General features: G+C 32.3%; 1 protein-coding gene across 3 annotated transcripts in view; it reads right to left on the bottom strand.

Annotated features, from left to right (window-relative positions):
* Window positions 1-26,791, bottom strand: part of LOC100876912 (E3 ubiquitin-protein ligase Rnf220) — a 341,536-nt gene that overhangs the window by 287,553 nt on the left and 27,192 nt on the right. For all 3 annotated transcript variants that reach the window (XM_076534797.1, XM_076534796.1, XM_076534798.1), the window contains exon 3: window positions 19,884-20,439. In XM_076534797.1, coding sequence (XP_076390912.1) covers window positions 19,884-20,439 — 556 coding nt within the window. The remainder of the gene's footprint in view (window positions 1-19,883; window positions 20,440-26,791) is intronic.

The following is a 26,791-nucleotide window of genomic DNA, read 5'->3' as shown; positions in this document are numbered from 1 at the left end:
TGACACAGACGAATGCACGTGAAATCGAATTAATAAACGAATAAGCCTTAGTTTTATTATATTGTTAATTCTATTAAAGTAAGTTCTGTATTATATACATTTATGTTGACTATTCTGCAAAAATATAATTCTTTATTCTTAAACTCATACTATCAACATAACCTAAAATCGTAAAATATACATTTATTCATTTTTCTTTCATCATAAAATCACATAAATTGTTCAACATGTCGAAAAAGAAGAAAAGGAGAAATATTACAAACGCAAAAATGTTTGTGCAGCAGTAAAAGTCTTTAAAACAAACATTTCGTTAAAAGTGGTCAGTGAAACGTTTCACATGTTAAAATTAATTTAAAAGAAAAAACCAAATAAAGTTTCTTGAATAAATGAATTTATTATAAATGACATTTTCATTGCACAAAATGTAATTAAATTATGTTTGATTTGACTTTTTACTAAACGATAAAAGTAATAAAATTAATGCATATTTAATATTTGGGACAGTAATAATTATCGACCAGGATATACCATAAATGTTGTTTAATTACTGAGCTATGCGACCATTTTCACATTTTAATGAATTCAAAACGTTTTTGTTCACAAATGATATTATTATTAGGTCTAAAAGTAGAAATTATCTTTCGGATAATTTTGCATTGTACAAATATAATAAATATTGCAAATATTTTAAGTGCTTCCTTAACTACTTAACCACTTTAGTTTGAATAATTAGTGACTGACATATCCGACAAATAAATCGTATGGTAACGGATTAAAGGTAGCAGACGCGTGCCGTAATTTTGACAGGGAGTGTATAGTTCAGGTTAGCAACACTGGTGGCAGGAAAACAGGTAAAATCGTCCCGTAAGCCAGACTGTTTGAACGTTTTGCGACGAGTTTATTCGAGTTATCAATTTCCTGACAAATATCTGCATTTCCGTGCTTCTATCTGTTCTCCCCAACCCTTTCGCCTTCCTCCTTTTTGTTCCTGTTTTGCGATTACGATACAATCGATTCGGTTCCAACGCGAAAATGCACGCGCCCCACCTCTCATATATTCGCGTACTAGCAAAAATAATCATCCGTGGAAACTGATAGCTTCAAACGTTATCGAGATTCTTATATTCCGAATGCGAAAATGGTTGAAACAGTTTTTGCCAAATGTAGCGAGGCTCTTGGGACAACTCGTCTACATTGGTTCGTTTGTCTGTTTGTTTTTCTACTATAGACCGCAATTTTGGGTGTTTCCATTTGAAATTTTGAAGGTAAATTCGCGAAACGCCTTGAATATAGATTTTGACAGCCACTTGAGAAACTTGTCGTCATCAACGTCGATCATCGTCGATTCTATAATAAATTGTGTTTTGGTATCGTTTGCAATAACTTTTCACACACAGAATTGTCTGACACCATGTTAAAAGCTCTATAACTCATCATTGACGATAATATTTAGTCATCATTGACGTCAATCGTTGTGAAATTAACAATAAATTTTATTATTAATTATTAATTTATTTATTATTAATTAACAATAAAGTTTTTGATCATTTCTAAAACATTTAATCGTCTGGGACGTCTTTAAAACCTCTACATCTCATTTTTATTCTACCTATATACGGTAGCTACTCTAAATTTGAGGTACACATTCAAATTCGCGTGAGGCACTTGATTCATAGACCTACTATTTAAATAAAATCTGCACTACACCTGAATGTAACATATGTAATAAATGCATACTCACGTTACGAAATCGACAGGTTAATTTTTTAAATGGGCACTTGCCACGTGTAGTGCAACCTATTTCTCGTCTTGCATATAAATTTAATTGGCAGACAATCAACGTAAGTACAAGTTTTACACGTTTATTACCAGTAAGTGGATCAATACGAACATTAAGTATTTAAAAAAAAAACGAAAAATGTCAACTTTTTGACTATGTGATACGCATTCGCCATTTTTGAATATGTTCATTCCTTACTCTACTTTCTTTTTAAAAACTGGATAAGATGACGTTCAAGATAAGGACAGACTTAATTTTTATTGAAAAATCAAATTCTTTTGTTGTTTCTTGACATTGTCGTTTGCAATAATCGTGTTTGATAGTTTCAGACACGTTTAATCTTTCGGAACGATTATAAAATATCTACGTCTCATTTTGGCGTTATGTATATATTAGGAGCAGGTCTAAATAAATACACATTTGAATATGCGTGAGGCACCTGGTCTGTAGATCAACTAGTTATTCTTAATTACGTAACTAATTAAGTAATTCCGGATAAAAGTATCAAATTTTGAATATACTTCTTGATTTAATCAATCGCAGCTGCGTTGCTTTCAGTATTTGTAAGTCGCCAGGAGTCATCTTTTGGAGAGCGAACAGTATGTAGTACGTGCATTACATGTGGTGTTGATTCCATGGAAATTTTACATTGTAAAATTTTTAAATTTAAGATACAGAAATTGCGAATGGAAAGTTTTAGAATTTTTGTAATTTAAAGATTTAGTCATTTAAATATTCGGTAATTTATGAATGAAGTAATTTGGAAATTTAGATATTGTGAATTTTTTTTTTTTATATAGTGGTTTAAAGTCGCATCAACTACCTAGGTTATTAGCGACTGTAGACCAGTTTAGGGGGATAGGGTTATGGTCGGAAGTGGATGATCTGACCTCACTTTTTTTAATTACAGTTGGCTGAGGATTCCTATAGTTTTGCAGAATTTTAATAATGAATCTTGGTATGATGTTGATGTGGCTGCTTCAGTGAGGTTGGTCGTGATGTTCAGTCTTCTTCTGGCGTCGTTATATTTCCTGCATTCCAAGATTATGTGCCTGATCGTTATATTTGTATCGCATGTATCGCACTTTCTGGGGGGAACGTTTTCTAGTATATATGAATGGGTTAATTTGGTATGTTCGGTCCTAATTCGAGTTATTGCCACTTGGTATCTTCTGTTGTGTCTAGGGTTAGTTTTTAGGTCATAGAATTTGTTGAGCTGTTGATGGACTGCGCTGGCTTTATATTTTTTCCATGTAGATCCATTCCATGTAGATTCCATTAGTTTATTGTATTTTTCTTGAATTTCCAAATGCATTTCAGTGGCGTATCTTAAGTCTTGGGTTTTCCGGATGGTGGAGAGGGAGTCAGAGAAGATAATGAATTTGGACCGGGAAGATCTGTTGATAAGGTTGAGTGCTGATAGGATGGCGTATGTTTCGGCTGTATAGATACTATTGGAGGGATGTAGACCATAACTGCATGTTTCCTCCTGGGTGAAAACGGCGGCTCCGGTTCCGTGGTTGTTTTTTGATCCGTCAGTGTAGATGTGGGTAAAATCAGGGTAATTACTGCAGAGGGCATTGAATATTTGTTTGAATCTCTCCTTAGATAGGTTTTCTTTTCTGTAGATTTCCAGTGTTGTATCAATTTCAGGTGTTTGTAATGTCCATGGGGGTATTTTGTGCAGTCTGGTCTTTTCCATATTCGGTAGCTTAAATTGAAGTTCTTTCAAGTAGTTTTTTAGTCTCTGGTGGGGTGGGAGATTTCCAGTTAGATAATGTGATTGGTCTGTGACCTTTGAAAAAAAGATATTGTGAATTGAGTAAATTGGTAAGATTGGAAAATTAGTAATTTTATTTGGATAATTTGGGGATTTGATGGCTTTGTAATTTGCATATTTGGTAATTTGATAAGTTGAGAATTTGATAATTTGGTAATTTGGTAATTTGGTAATTTAATTATTTGGTAATTTGATAATTTAGTAACTTGATAACTTGGTAATTGAACAATTTTAAAATTCGAAAAATTAGAAATTTGGAAATGTGAAACTTAAAAATTTGGAAATTTAATAATTTGAGAATACGGAAATTCAGGATTTTGAAATTTAAAAAAATGCAACTTTGAGAATTAGGAAATTTAGTAATTTAGAAGACTGTTATATCTCCAGAGCGTTCAGCTCAAATTTTAGCTTCTTATATTAAAATCGAAGAGAATTTTTAATTTTTCTGTGAAGAACGTTTCTTCAATTTTTTCACGATCCTGAATTCTTTTTTGCATTCAACGTTCAAATTTACCAAAAACAATTGTAAAAAATGTTAAAACACCTTCTTTCAGAGATTATTTATAATTTCTTCTATTTAAAATGAGTAGCTTATTTGTTAGATATATTTTTAATGACTGAAATCTTAAACCCAATGTGCCAGGTTGTTCAGATGAAGTCTGACCATTAAGGGTTAATATCAAGAATATAAGAACGAGAAAGACTCGTTCCGTAAATCTAATGTTAAATTTTAAAATGATTAAGTTCCATTTATAATTAGTACAGAGAGATGATAAAAAAGGGTTTCGGTCAAATCTTGAAGGTATACGTTGAATTCACGGAAGATGTTAAAATAAGAACTCTGTGAAGTGATCATTCTACATCTGAGTTCCGATATAAAAGAAATCAAACTCTGACCGAATTTATATCTAAATAACAGTTTAATGAAACTAGCAGGACATTTTTGAACAATCGGCATGAAAAAGAAAAAATTTTGGACTCCCGAAAGGATAGAAGAGATTATCATATACCTTAGGGATTTGATCAAACCCCTATTTTCATCATTTCCTTGCGACATAATCATTTCGTCATTTTTATGCAATACCTCGTACATGAACGTAAAATTCATAATTATACCTTAATAAAACATTGAAATCGTACTTTCGGTGAATGTGTGTACGAGTTTTTAAATTCGTGGAAATTAATTGCGTAATCGACGTATGGAGTCGGAGAGTTTGCGGGGAAAATGGTGAAATGATCAGCAAATAATTTAATCTCCGTTTGTGAACTGTTCGTGTGTATTTTAAACTGGACGATGCATCGTAAATGATCGCATGGCCGTTCGCCCTTTTTGATAGCTGCATCGATCACCAGCTTTCAACATATCAATGTATACCTATGCATAAAATATGCTCATAATCACGATTGACAGAGAATCTTGGTAAATAGTCTCATTTACTACTCCATTCGCGAATTTACACTGTCTCTATTTGATTCCGACTGGCATACAAAAATCTCTGATCAAATATTCGCGATTTGTGTGCGTGAACGTTGTACTGGTCTACGGTAAAAAATTTACTCCAGGAACTTTTAAGGAAACCGTTTGAAATAACGTATTGATATCGCAACGCTGAAATTGAAGGGTTTAGAAATCTAAATGTTTAACCCTTTGCACTCGAAAGTATCTTAGCTGTTCGCAAACAACGACTTTAACCAGTTAACTGTGGCGATCTCTTTGCAAAGCGCGCACCAGTGTGTTGAGTTAGCTCTCAAGAATTTATGAACCCATCTCAAAACATTTATTTATTTACTTTATTTCGTGTTGACCTCTATACATTTTAAACATATTACAATTTATAAATATAATTTAGTTTTCGCCAAAATTACAATTTAAATATCAAATTGTAACAAATTTTACGCACGATGGATATAGTCGTCATGACACAAAATTCTGTCATATCTCTATGACGGATACAGTCGTCAAACACATTTAACTGGTTAAAACTTACTAGTTAAAAAGTTAAATGAATTCTGTCGAAGTTATTATTTCTCCACTAATAATTTTCACTATTGTCTGCTTCACCATGTTCAGACGTCGAATGTGTAATATTATAGAATTAGTTGAAAAACGCTTATTTGTGATTATTGTATCAAGTCGTATGATGACTGAGAATTGTTTTTCGAGTGCAAATTTAAAAAATTGATTGAGATAGGATTATAACTGGAAATATTTAAAAAGATTTCGAATATTTGGTAATTCAGAAAATATATTTGAAGACTGACAAATATGGGAATTTAGATATCTGATTCTCTGGAAATTTGAAAACGTAAAAATATTAAAATGTATAAATTTGGAAGAATTTGGAAGTATACGAATCTGAGAATTTAGAAGTTTGAGGCTTTGAGAATTGTTGAGTTCAGAAAATGCACTTGAAGATCGAGAAATTCGGGAACTTAGGTAATTGACTCATTAAGATATTGGAAATTACAGAATTTTTTAGAATTTAAAAACTTAGAAGTTCAAGAATTCGAAAATTTTAGAATTGAGGAATTTTAATATTTGGAGGTTCGAATATGTAGAAATTTCTGCTTTAGTACATTGAAGAATTTGAAAGCTAAGAAATTTGGAAAATTGCAAATTAAAAGTTTAAAAAATTTGAAAATTTCAGAATTTCAGAATTTAAAAAATTTTGAATTTAAGAATTCACAAATTTAGGAATTTAAGGATTTAAAAATTTAAGAATTCAAAAATGTCGAAATTTAAAGATTTAAAAGATTGAAAAATTTTTTTTAATTTGGGTTTAGGAATTCGAAAATTTAGAAGCGTAAGGATTTGAAAATTTGCAAATGAAGAATTTGAAAATTTAAGAATTTAAAAATTTGAAAATATAGAAAACATTTTTTTAAATTAAATTAAAATATGTTGTAAAAAATCAATCATTTTTCAAAAGAATTTCTATTAAATAAAGTGTCTATCAATGATAATAATATTAATGAGTTACACAATATAATATTGAGTTATTAAAATTTTTAAATAAATAAAGATTCGATCATTTATTACATTCAATTCAAATGTCGTCAATTCTAACAAGTAATCACAATTGATCTGATCACTGCTGTATTATCTCTTACAATATTATATAATTAAATTATTGTATCCTTCATAATTATTATTATGAAATGCGTTTTACTGGTTGTGGCTGTTTCCGCACTGATGTGGCAGTGAACATATGTCGAATAATGTTTAATATTATTCGTGAATTCATATTTCGCTCGATACAGTATTATTTCGCAAATAGAAAACATTTTAAAGGATTAATTCTCAAGGGTCAGATAGTTCCAAGTTAGTTAGTGATTAGATATTCCAAGTATTATTTTTGGGAATTTTTGGGGCCTCTGGCGGAGAATTGAAGAACAGTAGATATTTGGTTTTCAAAAATGTGCAAAAATACGATTTAATAATTCCAAGACTTTAAAACCAGAAAACAATATTTTGTCATTTTTTTTATTTCTCCTTTTTTCAAATATTCTTTAGACTATACTTAATCTCTTAGATACGATGTACCACTATAGTGGCTTCTGCGGATATCATTTTCCTAGACCACGGTCCATTATAGTAGTTTTCATGAATGTCATCGTAGATTATATGTATAGGGGCACTATAGTAACTCACTTTACTGTCTCACTCGCTCACCGTTTCAATTGAATGATCGTTTTCATATGTTTTGAATCTTACTTCTTTGCCTTCACCACATTTTATAAAAGTATTAAGAAATCCCACAAATGTACATTGCATATAAATAAAAGGTAACGCAAAGCAGTTTAGGCACTATGGGATTACCTGTGTTGGAATGTACCAATCTAAATTTGAATATTGGCACCAGTCAAACAACACTTAATGTGCGAGTAGGTCTGAATTTGTAGTGTTTTTGTCCTGATGCTGTGGTGTAGCGGTAAAAACATTTCAATTAATATATATTATTTACAATTTAATATTTACATTTATAGTATTATAAAGTGTATTAGTTAAAATACATTATTTGATATAAAAATGAAACACGTGTTATTTTAATTAAGAGAACTCGGCCAATAATCTGTTTGTACTAATTCACGATACTGGAAACATTTGGAAATTACATATTTTGTGAATTGTATAAAAAAGTAAATTATTAAAATTAAAGTATATCAGATTTTTGGGAAAAATTATAATTTAATCACCAAAAACTTCATTTTAATGTACTCTCATAGAGAAGAGCATTGTCCGTCACACATTGTAGTGTTGTATTATATACGTGTAATTCGCATTGAACTCTGCTGTACTGAGAAGCAGCACCGCGTAAGGTTCAACTGTGCCTAAGAAGTTAAGAGTAGAATACAAACAAATTTTGCAATTTCACTTTAAAAACTTTTTAAAATATTATAACAAACAAGAGAATATAGAAAAATTTTAATATTGAAAATTTTTTAATATAAAATATAAAATTTTCATACATTTAAGTTTTCTACGTTAACGATAAACTACTATCTATAGTTTATAAAAATGTAAAGCCGCAAACAATAAATTTATCAAATGTAATTTACCACTGAACGATAACGACGTTACAAACCTCCAAATTGAAATTTTTCTCTTATTTTGAAGAATTGCACAATATAACTCTACAGAATTACTATTGTTTCGATCTTTTTTAATTGTTTCAAATTTAGACGCAGTTAATGTTGCAAACATTGTGCATTCAGTTTTCATTTCGAATTGTTTGAATGTAACATTACATGATTTCGCTATAATTAATAATATAGTATATATTTAATAAATATTTAAAATAAGCATTATTGTTCAAATAACAACCGCGCTTTCCCCATTAAATCAAAACTAAATACTAATATTAATATTACTATAGCGCGTGGTCCGAATAGAACAAAATGGCGGTCACTGAGGTTTGTACACCTTTGTCCCCCTAATTTTAGCTACAAATTGAACTGCATAAATGTAATAATTTTGCAATTCATAATAACATATTCCACATACTTTTACATTGAAAAATACAGAATTTTTAAGTAATATTTAAGGCAAAACGAGTAATTGTCACAAAAAGTATAAAAGGACAAAAAGACAAAAACTGTTTGGTACAAAGGATACGAAATGCGATCATTGGAAATCGCAATCGATAACGATTCCATTGTTACCATGATTCCAAAAACTGTAAAAAACACTCAGGTCTTCAAATTTGTATAGATCTTCAGTGATCAACGTGTTTCGTATCTTATGAAACAATTATTTGCCATAAATGTTGGGCACAATTCTATTTCTTTTTGTGGAGACTTGCGTCGCGCTTTGTATTATTCGCGCCATTTATGTTCTATTGTTTTGTATGAAATAGATATAATATTCGAGTTGGCAGCAGTGGGAGACAAAAGAAAAGAGAGGAGAGTCTGAATCGTGGCGTGGCGCGTGGTGCGATGCACACGTGCATTTTGTAATCCGTAAAGATTGAAATTATATTACAAGTTAAATATATATTAACTAAAAAACCCAACAATACTGGTAGCAGAGCGTGGTTACAGCGACCGAGGAAGGAAATTGCAGAAGAAATAAAGGAGCTATAAGCCGAAATCAAGGTAGGAAGCTGACACGCCGGAAAGTAAAAAGTAACGCCACGAAAGAAAAATGGACAAAATACCAATGAGTTCTGTTCCTCAACTTACGGGTACAAACTATTACGTTTGGTCTATGAAATTAGAAGCTATATTATGCCTGAAGAAGGTGAAATACGTTCTTGAAACGAATCGACCTGTAACCGACGAAATTGCGCGGGGAAAATGGGACAGCGATAACGAAGACGTTGTATCCATTATAAAACTAACATTGTCCGATGACCAGGCTATGCAATTCGCAAGCGAAACCAGTGCAAAGGATCTGTGGACAAAAATCAGAGAAACATACGTGGGACGCATTGAAGATTCCAAAATCGACGCCACAGTCGAATTACGCAGTATATTAATGGACGAAAAAGAGACGATCGCAGATTACGTCGCACGTGCACGAGGTATGGCATCAAAATGTAAAAGCCTAGGTGTTAATATTTCAGATCGAGAACTCGTTTACTATGTTGTGAGAGGTTTGAACGGTAAATTTAATCGCATAAGAAGTACATTAAAAACGCAGCGAGAGAAGAAACTCGACGATGTGCTAGAAGATTTAAGGGAAGAAGAAAGAGAGCTGAATAGTCAGAAAAAACGGAACGATGCAGCCTACGCAGTGAGAGATGGAAAACGCAACGCCGAGAAAAAATGTTACGTATGTAAAAAATCTGGACATTTATCAAAATCATGCTGGTACCGTAGGTCTAATAACGATGACGAGAGGAAGGATCGGTATCAAGACAGAGGGCGCGGAAATCAACGCAGTGACGTACAACAACATGGCCGTATGCAACAAAATCGCCAGGATAGACGCAACGATCGAATTGAGAAAGCCAATGAAGCTACTGACGACTATGCATTTGAAGCGAGCGAAGCGAACTATGTAAGCGATGGACGTAAAGTAAATTGGGTACTCGATAGCGGCTGCAGTAGTCATATGACTAAAGAAAAGTATGTACTTAATGATTTTTATTATATAAACGGTGACGTTTTTTTGGCAGGCAAAGGCAATGTAACTAAATCGAAGGGAATCGGGTCAATGAACAGCAAATTTCAAATTGATAACGAATACGGTAATAGTGTACACCTCAAAGATATTTTATTTGTGCCTGAGTTAAGAAATAACTTACTTTCTATTCGAAAATTGGATGAAATGGGCTATAAAGTCATTTTCGGTAACGATCTAGCTTTAATCTATGACAGCAACAAAACACTTGTAGGTAAAGGGCTTAAAAATGGACCTAAATATACTGTAGAGAGCGAGATTGTGATTGATAATTGTTTCGAGTCTATAGAAAATATGAAAAACGTAAATAATGCAATGTTGTGGCACAAACGATTAGCTCATTTGAGTCCTAAATATATTGATAGATTGATTAAAGAATCTCTTGTCGAAAACGCCGATAAAATTTGCAAAGGAGAGATTGAATGCGAGTGTTGTAGTATGTCAAAGTTAACACAAAAACCCCATAAAGCGATAGAATGCGAGGTTACTAGTAAGCCATTAGAACTTGTATATATTGATTTGTGCGGACCTATGCCAACTGACTCAATTAAAGGTTCCAGGTACATGATGGTGATAGTGGACGATTATACAGGCATGTATTTTGTATATTTTCTTAAACATAAAAGTGAGTCATTAAACTATTTCATTGAATTTCAGAAAAAATTCGAAAACAGATTAGAAACAAAGATTAAAGGTATTAGAACTGATAATGGTCGAGAATTTGTTAACGAGAGTTTCCGTAAACATTTAAATGAGTCAGGTATTAGTCATCAAAAAACCGTGCCGTTCAATCCGCAAAGTAATGGAAAAGTAGAAAGGGCAAATCGCGTATTATTGGATAGGGCCCGTACTATGCTTAATGATAGTAAATTGCCTCCCGAATTTTGGGCAGAAGCGGTAGCAGCTGCATGTCACGTCTCAAATTTAACTCCCAGAAAAGGAAAAGCGAAAACTCCTTTCGAATTATTTTTCGGTCGTAAACCGTCATTGGAACACTTAAAGGTGTTCGGCTGCGTCGCGTTTTTCTATGTACCAAAAACACATCGCGATAAATTAGAACCAAGAGGCGAAATTGGTATAATGGTAGGCTATGCTAGGAGTCGTAGCGGATACCGCATCTATGATATTAAAAACTGTAGAGTAATAGAGGAACGTACAGTCAAATTCCATGAAAATACTATGGGTTATAGTTTCATTTCCGAGGAACCACTTAAAAAGGGGTATAAAACGTTTGACTTCGAGTTGTTACTCGAAAGAAGGAATAGGGAGTCAATTAATACACCATTAGAAAATGAAGAAAATACATCTGACAATGAGATTTATGTAGATGCGGAATCCGATAGCGGATCAGATATAATTGATAATGGAGATAATCTGTTTCAAAATATTAACGCAAATGAAAATCGTAGGGGTAGACCGAGAGGAACTACAAATGCTGTGATACAAGTTCGTTCACAACAGGATCGGCTAGAACGTGAAGCAAGACTATTGGAGCAAGGCGTTCGTAGGTCGAGACGGATTGCTGACAGAGATACCGATAATGCTCCTGCACGTAATGTTGACGATATAGAAGCTAACGAAGCTAATGATATGGTAATCCCTAATAATTTTAAAGAAGCGAAAGAAAATAAAGATTGGGTAAATTGGCACAAGGCTATGAAGGATGAACTCGAGTCGTTACACTCTCATAATGTGTGGAAAGTTGTTCCTAGGCCGCCGAATATAAAGATTGTCAAAAGCAAATGGATTTATACTATTAAAAATGACTCCGAAAATAATACGAAAACATTCAAAGCGCGATTAGTTGCCGCAGGATTTAACCAAGTTAAATATAAAGATTACGAGGAATCATATTCCCCAGTAGTTAATATCGAGGCATGGAGAGCATTATTGAGTATCGCTGCCAAGAAAAATATGCGTATACGGTTCTTTGATGTAAAAACAGCTTATCTCTATGGATCCATCAGTGAAACTGTATATATGGAACCACCTCCCGGGTTCGAAAGTATGATTGGTTCTAACAAAGTATGTAAGTTGCAAAAAAGTATTTACGGATTGCCTCAATCCGGGCGCAATTGGTTTAAACGACTTTGCGAGGAATTGTTAAACTTAGGTCTTAAGCAATTGGCTAGCGATAACTGTATTTTCGTATTCAATGAAAGTGAAATTTTTATTTGTGTGACTGTATATGTCGATGACCTTTCTGTTATTGATAATAATCCTAAAGCTAGCAACGTATTTATTGAAAAATTACACAATGTATTTGAACTTAAGGAGACTACATGTAAAAATACGTTTCTAGGTATGGAAATTAAATTATTTGAGAAGGAAATAACGATTTCTCAGGAAGAATACATTAAAACGTTATTGAAAAAATATGGGATGTCGGATTGCAAACCGGTGACCACACCCATAGTTCCAGGACAAGATAAAGAGCCTGATCCGTCTGATGAGGTCATTGACATAAAGATCTACCAAGAATTAATTGGGGAGTTACTTTATTTAAGTAGTAGAACCAGACCAGACATTGCATTCGCGACAAGTTACCTGTCACAATTTAATGCTCGTCCAGAAAAGCGTCACTACGTGATGGGAAAAAGAATATTGCGTTACCTATCGAATACCTTAAATTATAAGTTGCGTTATGATCGAGAACAAGGCGAACTTAATGGAAGTAGTGATGCCAGTTGGGGAAATGGAGTTAAAATGAAGTCTTTCTCAGGTGGGGTAATACAATTAGGAAAATCTCTTATAACATGGCATTGTCATAAACAGAAATGCGTAGCAGATTCTACGTGTGAAGCAGAACTATTTGCGATTCATGATGTAACTAAAAATGTAAAATGGCTAACTGGGTTGTTATCCGAACTTGGTTTTGAAACACTATGTAAACCACCTGTACGTATCGCAAGCGACAGTCAATCAGCAATCGATGTACTTAAAGAAGCGAAATCATCTCGTAGACTGCGACATGTCTTGTTAAAGATTCAATTTATCAAAGATGAAGTTGTCAAAGGACGTGTCCATGTGTTTTATACTAATACAGAATTAATGAAAGCGGATTTTCTTACCAAAGCGGTGACTAAAGAAAAACTCGTGTGGAGTTGTAATCAAATAGGTTTATATTAATTATATGTACTGCGAAGAATAGAAAGCTCTACGCAGGTGGGGAATTGTGGAGACTTGCGTCGCGCTTTGTATTATTCGCGCCATTTATGTTCTATTGTTTTGTATGAAATAGATATAATATTCGAGTTGGCAGCAGTGGGAGACAAAAGAAAAGAGAGGAGAGTCTGAATCGTGGCGTGGCGCGTGGTGCGATGCACACGTGCATTTTGTAATCCGTAAAGATTGAAATTATATTACAAGTTAAATATATATTAACTAAAAAACCCAACACTTTTTCTAAAAATATTGAACCGTTGTCTTGTTCATGCAGTTCAATTTTTAACCAAAATCAAAGAAGGTGCATGATTTTCAATGATTATTACTGTAAAATTATCAACCTGCTATATTTTAACGAATTTAACTAATAAGACAAGTTCAGAACCGATGAATTTTATTCGAATTTTTAAAACACTTCCTTTAAACGTTTAATTCCAATCACAATTTGCATCATGAAAAATCACTGAACACAAAATACGCATTCAAAAAATTTATTAAACACAAAATCGCAGAACTAACTTTCTATATTTGTTTCAATATTACAGCACTGAATTAGTGATATTATAGCAGAACATGCGGCGAGGGGGTAGCTTAACTAACCGTTCTGAATTTTTATTTATAAATAGACAAAAAAAGATCTACGAATAAACGATAAAATGTAAAACTGTATATACGTTAATTGTTCATCTTCGTAAAGAACACATGTTTCAAGAAAATACGATGAAATTTAAAGTAAGAAACTAGAGGACCGGTCATTTCAATTTGTCAGTTTCAGTATTAAAAAGGTGGGAAAAAAATGATCGAAAAAAAAAAACGGCGGACGCAAGCAAACTAACCGGAGGTTTCGAAATAAACTTTTGATACGAACCCGCTTGAACAGAATTTCACGCGATCGGTGTCCTTTCTATTTTAACGCAGATGCATCGCCACCGCCATCGCCACAAAGCGAATACGTACTAATTAGCAGATGGCTAACGTCACAGAGTTCGCCACAGTCAAAGGACATCGTTACCCAGGCCATCGGAAAAAAAATCAAACTAAAAAGCAGCTTGACGCCAAGGTTGCACACTTTCGACCTTTTCCAACCCTTTCTTTTTCTGCTCGCCTCTCGCAATCAAACGAAAATTAGCCGCAGCAGAGGAGGACAAGAGAGACGAAGCTACATCAAAAAAAGAAAACATCTACATGCTTTTTTCGGTTTTAACAAGAGAGAATTTACAAAGCGGACTGTTGGAAAGAGGATCCTTGGGAGGGCAGACAGGTATGAAAAATGCTGTATAAACCGAGGCCGAGGAAGAGACGAAATCGTAGCCGAGAAAAATGAATGGCTCAATTTTTCGGTAATTAAGAGTGTAGCGAAAAATAAGCAAACACACGGAAACAAACCCTGAGTCTTCTTCGGATGCGACGCAGCTGTTGCCCCACACCCTCCTCACGAGAATTCAAATAAACGACTTAGGTAGATTAAGCATACAAATCTCCGCGGTTCCTCTTCTGCAAATTCCTATATATACATATATGTTTCAGCTGCTCTTTGTATACACAGCCTTTGTCAACTTAAAAATCGTGAAACCAACCGGCTGCGTTATTAAACGCTGCCATGGACGTACTAACAATAAGACGTACCCTTTCGTCGGTGCGATCGCTGTGAAAAATGAGCGGCTAATTGTCGGGATTATTTGAAATTAGAAAAAGGATGCTATTGTGTTATGTACGTACAGTGGCTGAGTTATATGTACTCATATGTTTCATATTTTATAACTTTTATCGATGGAGTTAGAACAGGTATTTTATATGTAAAGCAGGAACAACATCAAGAGTATCGTATTTTTTAAATCTGTAACTTTGAGCATTTCATGTCTTCATAAATTACCCACACCTCATTGGTTAATTCATTTTGCACCGATGATCGTGAACTTTTTAACGGACATTTAATTTGTCCATTAGTGATCTAGATTGAAAGTTTAAATTTCTGATTGGAATCCATTTTTATACGTCAAAAATAATATCTAAAAAAATCAGTACAAAAGTTCATACAATTCCTTCTGCCATCCAGTTATGCCATAATACTTTTGTATACATAAAAAAATGGTATCTCAAAAGATTGATACAAAATTTAAGTACACTCTTTTTGACAATTAGTCGACAATTAATTTCACAATTAGTTGATATGAAAATAACTAGCGGAACCTTTCCAATTACGCTGATAGTTTTAGATAACTATGTTACTGCATATTACTGTAATGATAAGCAGATATGTTTTTCTTTTTTTACTTCAATTTGAATTTACTATGATTACATCGCGTACAACCTAGGGTGCACATTTTAGATTGTAGACCATGAGTTCCAAGGTTGTTATTGACCCTGGCTGTCGATCAAACTTAAAACGGGTCAATGATAATCAAAGGATCGATCGATAACTAAATATGCACCTGCAGTTGATCGACATAATCAAGATCCTATTGATTACAAACAATTTATTAATAAAACTGATAATTAATTGTTTATCGATATAAAGCTACATCACGTAGTAAAATAGAAGTTAAGGGGGGCAATACCTTTAGAATCTTAAAAAATTACAAAATTTTTTTTTTCTATAAAATGTTAGTGTAACATCTTAAAAATATTGTCTCAAAATTTTAAAGTGAAATACGAAGCCCTTTTGAAGTTATGGCCGATTAGCGCCGCGGGTATACACGCGTTCAGTGCGGAACGGAGGACTGAAACTTTAATCATGTTTTTCTCAAAACTACGTTCTTAAAATTGGTGTGGCTGATAACTCAAAAACTAGTTTATCAATCGCGCTCAAATTTTTTGTACATATCCATATACTATCTAACATATGAACCTAAATTTATGAAATAAATTGAACATTAAAGTCTTTTTTATTGCAAAACATTGCAAAAATTTTCAATAAAATTCAAAGTTTTTCTTTAAAAGCGCGCCATTTCTTCAATTTTACAGATTTTGCACATTTCTGAGGTTCATCTACTAACTGTGAATGTTAGTTTTCGAAATATTGTCTGCAAACTTGCTTCAGACCAATATATCTAAAGCTAAAACCCACACCAATTCACGAGACGCGCCCAAACACTTCCAGGAAGGACTATTATAATTCCGCCATTTTTAAATGTATTTAAAAACAAAAAATATTGTATAATAGGCAATAGTTATAATAAATTATACCTGAAATTTCAAAAACGCAAAACAAAGATATCCTATACAAAAAAGTTCACAAAAATCAACTTATTTTCATGTCTAAAGGTATTGCCCCCCTTAAGGTGAAGTGGGGTAAGTGCTAGCTGGTTTTTGTAAAGTTGGTATTTAAACATAAGTAGTTTCAGTCTGCTATGTAAATACTTAACACTGTCGATATCGAACACTTTGCACAATTACTACAATTTAATTAATATTAACTAGGACCTTAATTTTCCTTGTACATTTTGATTTTGATAGGAAATTGTTTAAAATGTCAACTACCCTGTACTTTCCCGAAAATGGGATAAGAGCTTAACTGAAGTTAAATACTTTGAAACTTTATTTCATGTGCAATGGGGCAAGAGCAGAATTATTAACAAATCTTCTATAAAATGCTTTTTACTGCATTATGCAAGTACTCTATACTGCAAACAAGTACTCTTAGCTGAAATATAAAAGGGGATATAGTGAAACACAACAAGGAAACAAACATACTAAATGGAGAAATTTCGCTCATATTATAGTAAAAATAGCCTGTATACGCACTTGCCCCGTTTACGAATTTACCCCACTTCTCCTTATATAAAATAAATATAAAGGAAAATATATACTCAAGTTAAAAAATATATCAATATATCGATTTTAGGAATGCAAGGAAGTACAATGCAAAAATTACTTATAATCTAATTGCTATTTTCAAATTATTTATGTATTCTTTATGGAAAATCATTCTCTCAAAAGTGGTAAATGCAAGAAAAAAGGTTAGAATAATCTACTCTAGTGAAGAAAAGTTTAGTTGAGAAATATCAATCGATTTCAATTAATACTAATACAGGAAAGAAAAAAAAAAATGGTTTGATGCAATATCATGGAAATGTATGGAGGACGCTTGTCGCACGAATTTATTGAAATAATAAAAAAAAAGATTCAACGATCCAACAATTATAAATAGCAGGTGTTTTCGCGCGGCAGGAAATTAATCAAGATTTAATAAAAAGATTTAACAATTTATCAAAAGGAAAATTTTACTATTAATTAACTGTAACATAACAGCAATTGATAAATAAATAATGCTTTCTTATAATGTGCAAAAAGTTTGTTCATGTAACTCGAATTATTCTGAAGAATTATATTCATGCACTTATACATGTTTACACGATTCTTCAAAATATATCGTTATTTAAAAAAATAAACTACGTTTACTCAAAAAGTATAGTAGTCATTCAAAATAAGATTTTAACATCTAGAAGAAATCGTAAACTGACGACACTCAAAAGTTAAATTCGTATCCCCGTTCATATTTTCATAAATTTTATCATATAGAATAATAATGAATAACACAAATTTTGTAATATATATATTATATTACAACTATAAAATAATAATCTTGTAATAACTTTCGTAATGATCTTGTAATAAAAGTTTTCATTTTATCATTAAACAAGTTTTCTTAAGTTATTTTTCGCGATCTTAAACGTCAGTGAAAATAATTAAAACCTGTACATTAATTTAAATGTACTATGATTATAATTGAACGGGGCACCTTGCATACATACCTGTATACTCGACTTATCGTGTATGTACATATTCAACGTATACGCTTAATTTCTGCAGTATCGTGTTTAAAATTAAGATCTTATATCCTATTGATAATAATATTGATTTCATTAATAATTAGATGTTGCTTATTAGCTCTATACCAAGAAAAATTATCTTAGTAATTATCTTAAAATCGTTCATTCTCTTCTTAAAAGCATTTAAATGTAAATTCTCGGTAATATGTACAAATAGAAAAAGTTTTATTGCAGAAATCTATTGATAAGAAATTCTAATAAAGTGTGGCGGGAAAGTGTAGAACATTCGAATTTATTAAAAGATCTCACACTTCGACATCATATATAACATTTTGACTCGTTTCCATCGTTTCATTGAAATGAATAAATTTATGTTCTATTGTTATGTTTTATTTTACAGAACTAGTGAACAGTATAAATATAATAAATTGTACCATGCATACTTAAAAGAAAATACGTTCATAAGATACTACACAGTGTGTCGCAAATGAAACCAAACTGTAATTCCTGTCGAAATAAAATTTGTGCAATTTCAGATTTGAAAACTGATACTTCAATTGCTATCTATCAAAAATTGGTCAAAGTATACAGTGTTAAAAATATACAGTCCGAAGTAGCCGTACCATTTATTGTCACAAAATCACAGTCAAGTAACACGTAAACATTAAGTTCTTCTCAAATAATGAATTAAATTTACAACAATTGTCTATGACATGTAGAAAGCAGAAAAAAGATTTAGTAATCACAAAGAGATTTTAACTCGTAATATGTTTACAATTATGTTATCTTTGCTCCTACATCTATCGCGATATAATAATCCACTGTTTCTAAAAATTAAATAATTAAATATTTTTCCCAAATAATGAGTACAGACGTAAATAATTAAATGTGCGTTTATTTTTATGTTGAATTTATCAGAAGAACCTTTGTCTATCAAATTCATTTGCACAATCATCTACGCAAGCGTAGATTCAATATGATCTACGCGTGCGCGTATCGGTCTGCACATGCGCTTACTATCTTGCACATGCATTCACTGTATTGTTTATACGTTCATTCTGCGCATGCGTTATCATCGTTCTGCGTATGCGCTTACTGATCTGCGCAGATGCAGTCTCAACGTGGTAGACAAATATTCTCAGTACGAAGTTCAAAATCAATTCCTCTAATTCTAAATCTCATTAATTTATATTTCGTATATAAACTGTCGATGTTTATGTGTTTATGATATAATGAGTTCAACAAAATATAAATAAAACCCACACTCTAGGGATTGAATGATTTATATTTACTTTGCAGACTCTGATATACCATAAATGCACAAACATCTCTAGTCTACTTATATACAATCTCTAGCCTACTTGTATAATTGAATGTCTAATCAAAATTTTCTGTTAAATGAAATACTAACTCTTTGGAATCATAATATTTAAAAATATAAGTCTTATTTGGAATATCCCAAACTTCGACTGCAAAGGGTTAACTATTTCATACAGTATTTTCAACTAACATTATCCTTCCATCAATATCATCATAAAAATTGTAGTGTTATAACTATACCAATATTTTTATTTTTATTTTGTATTTTTTAATCATGTAACTGAAAAGTAATATTTGTAATACTAGTTTTGTAAGTTATATTCGAGTTTCAGTATGTGCATTCGGTTCGACCATTATCGTTTTTATCAAATTCGGTTATTTCCGTTCGGTTTCTTTCGCGACACACTGTGCAGGTAGATAGAAAAAGGATGAAAAACTTACGTCGATATGGTCGTCCCTCTTCAGGCGTAGATCGCTCGGTATTCTCGGATCCTGGTGTAGCGTTCGTGTCACGATCCTCGTCTTCGGGAGTGGCGCCACGATTGGGAAGCGATCCGGTCCCGGTTCCGGTTCCCGTGCCCGTGGGCGATCGGCTGGTGGAGCCAGCCGGGCTCTGAGGTGCAACTTCTTGCCCCGTGGCAGCGTTTCCCCCACCTCCTCCGACGCCACCGATACTGGCAGACGCTCCAGAAACGGACACGACGCCTCCTCCACTTGCAGAGGACAACGACGAGGGCGAAAACATGTTCGACATGCTGGAAAGGGAGCTTATGCTTGGCAATCCGGACCCAGATACCGGTCCGTTTCCCGTTTCCACCTTCAAACACTTGCTGGGAGGTGCGAAGGCCGATGGCCCCAATGGCCTGAACCCTCCGAACGGTAAGCGATGATCCAAAGGGTGCAGAAATTGTGGCGGCAGGTGGAGCATATGATGTAAACCGTAACCCAGGGACGCCGCTGTGCTGAATGGCACCTGGAGGTCCTTCGAATCTGTCACCTAAACAAAAATATGACGTCGATGATTAGATTGATGGTGCAATTGCTTTTATTGTGATACTAAGTATCGTTAGGATGGGACCTGAGATTTTAAGAGACGAGTACGAATAATTCTTTGGTGCATGGGTGGAAATATATGGGTCGAATTATTATTAGTATGGCACAAATGTATTTGTATAATATTTAAAGCATAATCAGATGTCTGGGTTATTAAGAAATTTGAGAATTTGAAAATACAAATATCGAGAAGTTGAAATATTCCAAAATTTATATCTTCGAATACTACATGTAGGAATACATACGAACAGGCACGTATACATACAAATTATCCTGCATCATAGTCCATCACGCTCAAATGAATGTGGAAATTAATCCGTATTCTGACGCACGAGATTCACCCCGTTTCCTATCTAGTTACCCTAAGGCAAATATTTAATAGTAAATATTCGGACAAGTGAATTAAACTTACATATTCCTGCACCTCTTCAGTTAAAAAGATCCTATATATTTCCCGGTTAATATTTTGATCGGATGAACAAGATATTTAAATAATCCGTTTGCTGAGCAGCAAATTCATGGGTACAATGGGCGTTCATTAAAGTACGTAACTGTAGCCGAATAAAGGGTTAATAAATCATGCATCTGCAATGTAATATTGCCTATTTGATCCATTATGTATCGCAAAATGGCAGAAAACGTATTAAACGTTCCAACGACTCCGAGGCTCTATTATCGCGATCTATTACATTTGCAGAGATGACATTTGCCGTAGCCCGATGTTTCGTCATTACAAACGTTACAAAACAGAAACTCGTTCGCTTCCACCCGGCCATTTACTATGCCAGCTTAATAGACTCGTCAATCACGGCGAATCGAATGATATTGTACAACCAACGAGCCAGAGAGGGAGGAGAAGCTTTGCGTTTTGACGGATTATTATAACACACAGTGGTTTCGCGTTATTAACAGTATAATGCCATATTGCTCCGGTATTATACGCTATTTCAATGTGCTCGAATTCATATGGATACCCGCATACTGTCAATGAGATATCCACTCGCATAATACGATAACTTTTATCCATGAATTCTGACACATATGTCAAAAAGAAGAGAAGGGAAATCACGTGATATTGTTATACGGTTTTCAACGTTAAAAAATATCATCGAATATCGGTTTACGTTTCGAGTATTTTCATATTCTTATTTTGATAATTAGCGTAACTACGTCTAATACCTTGACAATTACATTATATTAATACTAAAACTACCAAACCGGTTATTTGACCTGTTCAGAAATTTTTATTTTGAATTATACAAATTTGGGATGCTTTACTTGAATTGTAATATATATTGTATTGTTTGCTTATTTTTCTATTTTAATTTTAATTTCAAATTCAGTGTGCATTATAGACTAGTAGGTTTAGTTAAATTGTATCGGTAATAATGTAAAATATTTACAAAATTATTATATGAACGTATTATTTTATTATTTATGAAGTATAACATAACGAAGTATTATATAAGTATAACAAACTATTTGCACATTATAAATGACTTTGCCAGAAATTGTAATTAGATATGTGCATTACTCAACAATTTAAGACATTTTATGAAAGACTAATGTGTGTTAAAAATGACCATATAAATATTTCGTTAATATACTTAATATGAAATTATTGTTAAATAACTATTTCATATTGTACAGAGTAATCAATGACGATTTACAGAATATCAATTCATATTAAAGACTCATAAATTAAAAAATTATGGTGTTTATATAATTATTTTCAGCAGTAAGCTTCAAATCGATGTCATAAACACAATTTTATAGTATTTTTATATAATTATATTGTCAGACTAAATGTTCCAAATTTGTTGTGACATCTGTTATGCAATAATCTAATACATGTCACATTACAAATTGTATTTACATTCCGAAATATTCGAATTTCCATAACAGCCCTTATTTGTCCCTTTAATAACATTTCAAAATGAATGATTATTAACGTATTTGTCACCGATGATGATTGTCCCGCTGTTACGCATCAGTGCATAAAAAGCTCATTCTTTTCATATTTATTTTAACCCCAGTTTACGATTTTACAATTTTTCAAACAACTGCTGGTGGTTTGAAATTTTTGAAAAGTTATGTGCTATAATTTCCCAAAATTGGCATTCTCCATAATTGTACAAAGTTTGAACAAACATATTATAAAAATTATGAGTTTTTGTGAGAAAGAAATTTTTCCAGCACTGAATTCAGTAAAATTGCAATATATTTTGTTAAGGTTCAACCCTTTGCACTCAAAAGGCTCTCTCTCGCCATTGAACAAAATTTTGATTTAGTGTAATTGGAAATAAATATTTTCTGTCCAAGCCTATAGTGTCATTTGAAGTCTATCCAAAGTAAAACAGCTACTGGCAATTATTGACAGAAATATAATAATTTCTAAAAAATTCAGATAATTTTATAAATGCTTCCGAACAAAAATGCTGTCGAGTGCAATGGGTTAATATTTACGAAATACACGGTGTAACGTCATGTTACAATATTGATATTTAATTAATTGCGACTCGACATGTCACATTTTCCACTTCGTACATCGCCATTGCCGCGAGGTACGTCATATTTTGTAAACGGACGCTAAACACCGCGTCGTTGTTTAACATTTCACGTTTATAACTGTATCAACACGAAATACATATTTAGTATTTGACGATAGATCCACGATAATATTCTATCGAAAAAATTCATGAGAACGCCGGTAATATTTTTATAAAACAAAATGCGTTATATTTTGAAGAGAAATGGAAACGTTCCTACTTATTAGCGATCGAAAATCGAGTACTAATATTTGAACAATGCTTACGCATTATCAGATCAATATTCCTGCTCACGTAGCTGTTCTCTCTTTCTCTCTTTGTCTCTCTCTCTTTCAAATCCTCTCTCCCTCTCACTGATCGGAATCCGTTTCATACCGTTTTTCAATACCGTTTCATCATATTTGCACAACTTCAGAACTTTACCCTTTACGAGATACGTTTCGAAATCAATCGTAGAGAATGTCAATGTTTCTGGTGTCTTCTCAACAATCTTTTCGACATCGGTGTAACAAACTGCTTTTACATTTCTTCAACCTCCATTTTTTTGTTAAACTGAATTATTTAATTTGCTATTTTATCAACTTGTTTTATTATACATTTATTCCTAGATTACAGATTTTTGAGCGTTATAATATCAAAGTTTACAAAGTACAAATAAATAACGCATCCTGTGAGATTCACGATCTATAAATTATATAACGTTTGTTTACTTTGTATTGATATTTGTAGTAATGTAAATGCATGAACATCTGTAGACCGCTAATAATATTTTGAAATATTTAATTTTATTAATAAAAAATCATGAAGTAGCTTTCAGTTTTATGTAGTAAACCGTAAATAAGCAGACTTCGATTGCATATAATTAATAATAAATAAATAGATTTGCATTGAAAATAGTAAATAATAAATAAATAGATTTCAAATTGAAATAATAAGTAATACGTACATAGATTTAAATTGAAAATAATAAACAATATATAAATAGATTTTGATACACTAAACAATAAAGTAGATATAAATTTGATGTAACAAACAATAAATAAATAGATTTCAATGTTATAATAATTTAGACTCAAGAGAAATTAACATTTAACTGTTCATGTTTTGAAAAAATATTAATATTATTTGAAAGAGTTGCTATAAATAATGAGACGAGATAATAAAAAAAAAGCAGAAAAGAATGAACTAAACATTCATTTTAAAACGAAAGATTATTATACAACCAGATAACTATATAATTAATTAAATTAATCAAGAAAAAAAATGCAACACGTATTAGTTAGTTATTAATTAATAGTCACAAACTAATGACATAATTACACGGCTATTAACACGTTACCGTATTTATTAGTGATTTATATTTTTTTCTTGGACTGTTCTTTACCTGCCTATTATAAATTACTTTCTTATAGTCCATGTAAATTAATTATACAATATATTTCCATAATTTATAATATTTACTTACAAAACTTTTGTTGTACTACAAATTTCATAGGTTTATTTATGAATAATTATGTTTATTATTACATGTTAAATATATTACATTGCTCTTCTAATTTTTCTTAAGAAGCAAAAGTATAACTTCTACCTATGATGTCACAAATAAAGAAATAAATATTTCCATCTGCAATGAGTTTATCTGTGAATACTTGTTGATCGTTATGTATTAAGGAAATTCTTAATTTAACTAATTTTCAGAATTGTCAATTTTCAAGATTCCAATTTCTTAAATTCCCAGAGTCCCACATTCCCAAATTCTAAAATTTCAAATTTGCAAATTTCCAAATTCTAAAATTTCCGAATCCTCAATTTTTAAATTTCTAAATTCGCAAATTTCCACATTTGAAAATTTCTAAATTTCCAAAAACCTACTTAATCATACTAACCTACTTTATGATGCATACTCGGTCATAGTTAATGTAGCGTCGACATTAATACTACTAAAGATCCAAAAGCACCCGTTAATAAAAACCCTAATTATGTAAATGACTTTCATCATTTACTACCTTCACAGATTTACTTTTATTATGTGATTCACGTTCTTAAAATTAATCTCATAATTACATCACCATTGTTGAAACACCTTATACGTTGGCTAAAAAAAAAGCGAGATACGAATCGTATATTTACTTGTACATCTACAGACAATAAAACTAGCAGAATATATAAACAGAATAGCTGTCGCATTGTCAATGATAATGGCGCAAGTTTGAGTTATACCATTGTGGTTGCATCTGTTTCCAGTGTATATCTGTTCTGTCAGTTCGCGACATTGTAATTACATGCTGTGAGGTTTGCGGATGTAAGCTTGCAACTAGGGATGGGTTCGAACCGAATTTTTCAATCCAAGCATTATAACATTTCGAAACTCTCGAAACTTGAAGCGGTAATTTCGTTTTGCGAGAGGAATATCTTATTTTAACCAGTTAAGTGAGTTTGACAATTATATTCGTCATGGAGATGTGGCAGAATTTTGTGTCATGACGACTATATCCGTCGTGCGTAAAATTTTGTTACATTTTGATATTTAAATTGTAATTTTGGCAAAAACTAAATTATATTTATAAATTGTAATATGTTTAGAATGTTTAGAGGTCAACATAAAATGAAATAAACAAATAAAAAGTGTTAATGATTTCAGATGGAGTCATAAATTCTTGAGAGCTAACTCGTCATCGCTTGATTATCGCGACACACACTGTGCGCTTGCAAAAAGATCGCTACAGTTGACTGGTTAAGAACCAACGTCCACTAAATTTTTCAAACTCGCGTATATCACACACACTCGCTCTACAGTTCTACAATCACGATCAAATGTCCATCTATTTGTATACTCGAAAATGAAAACTAATCACCGAGCACTCGCAAAGTATTACGCACCGATTATTCGAGATATATAATACATCAACAATTCTTTAAAACAATTCTTTATTCGTTGATAAAATACGTTTTCTTATTTAACTTTCGAGAGTTTCTAATCGCGAGAAAGATGTGAAGTCTGGAATTCACGAAAGCACGAGTCTCGAAGCACGAAACTTTCTTGTATTTCGAGGCTTCAACATTTCGAGAAACTTATTTTTAATCAAAAACAATGGACACGGACTTTTCTTAAGAAAAAACGTCGTTCGTGCGCATCGGGTCTTAATCGGGTAACTCCGTTCCTCCTCGGTGCTACTCGGATAACCACGTGATATACTTGACAGCAGAAAACTATAAAAGTTTTAAATTCTTGAAACTCGAAACTTTCTTGTATTTCAAAGGAACTCGAGATTTCGACGTTTCGAGAAACCCATCACTACTTCGAACAGTTTCAACAGTTTCGTAATTTCTTGCAATCACTTTGTAGTATGTAATTAAATGTCGTTAGCGAAATCAATGATTTGAAGAAAACAAAATTGCACGTGTACGACGCAATTACTTTTTTATAGGGAAATACCATTTGTTTGTTTAAAGATTTACTGTCTGACATTTTTTTACTCGTATTAACAAAAACCCTCTTTGTTGAATTACATGGTGATGTAAATCGTTTTTGGAACTGAAAATCATATTTACAAATTCTCAAGTCAATTATTAAGTGATGTAATTTAAAAATTCAGAAATTTGGTAAATAATAAATTATTAAGTCAGATATAAATACGTAAAAATGTAGAAATTTAGAAACTTTCGAATTTACAAATCCTCAAAGTTATAAATTCTTAAATTTGAATATTTAACCGTTTTTCAATATATAAATTTACAAAAACGGAA

Source organism: Megachile rotundata, chromosome 8 (genome assembly GCF_050947335.1).
Source record: "Megachile rotundata isolate GNS110a chromosome 8, iyMegRotu1, whole genome shotgun sequence".
In the NCBI taxonomy this organism is placed as follows: Eukaryota; Metazoa; Arthropoda; class Insecta; order Hymenoptera; family Megachilidae; genus Megachile; species Megachile rotundata.
Note: the sequence above shows the minus strand (reverse complement) of the source record. Positions and strands in the feature narration are given on the sequence as shown.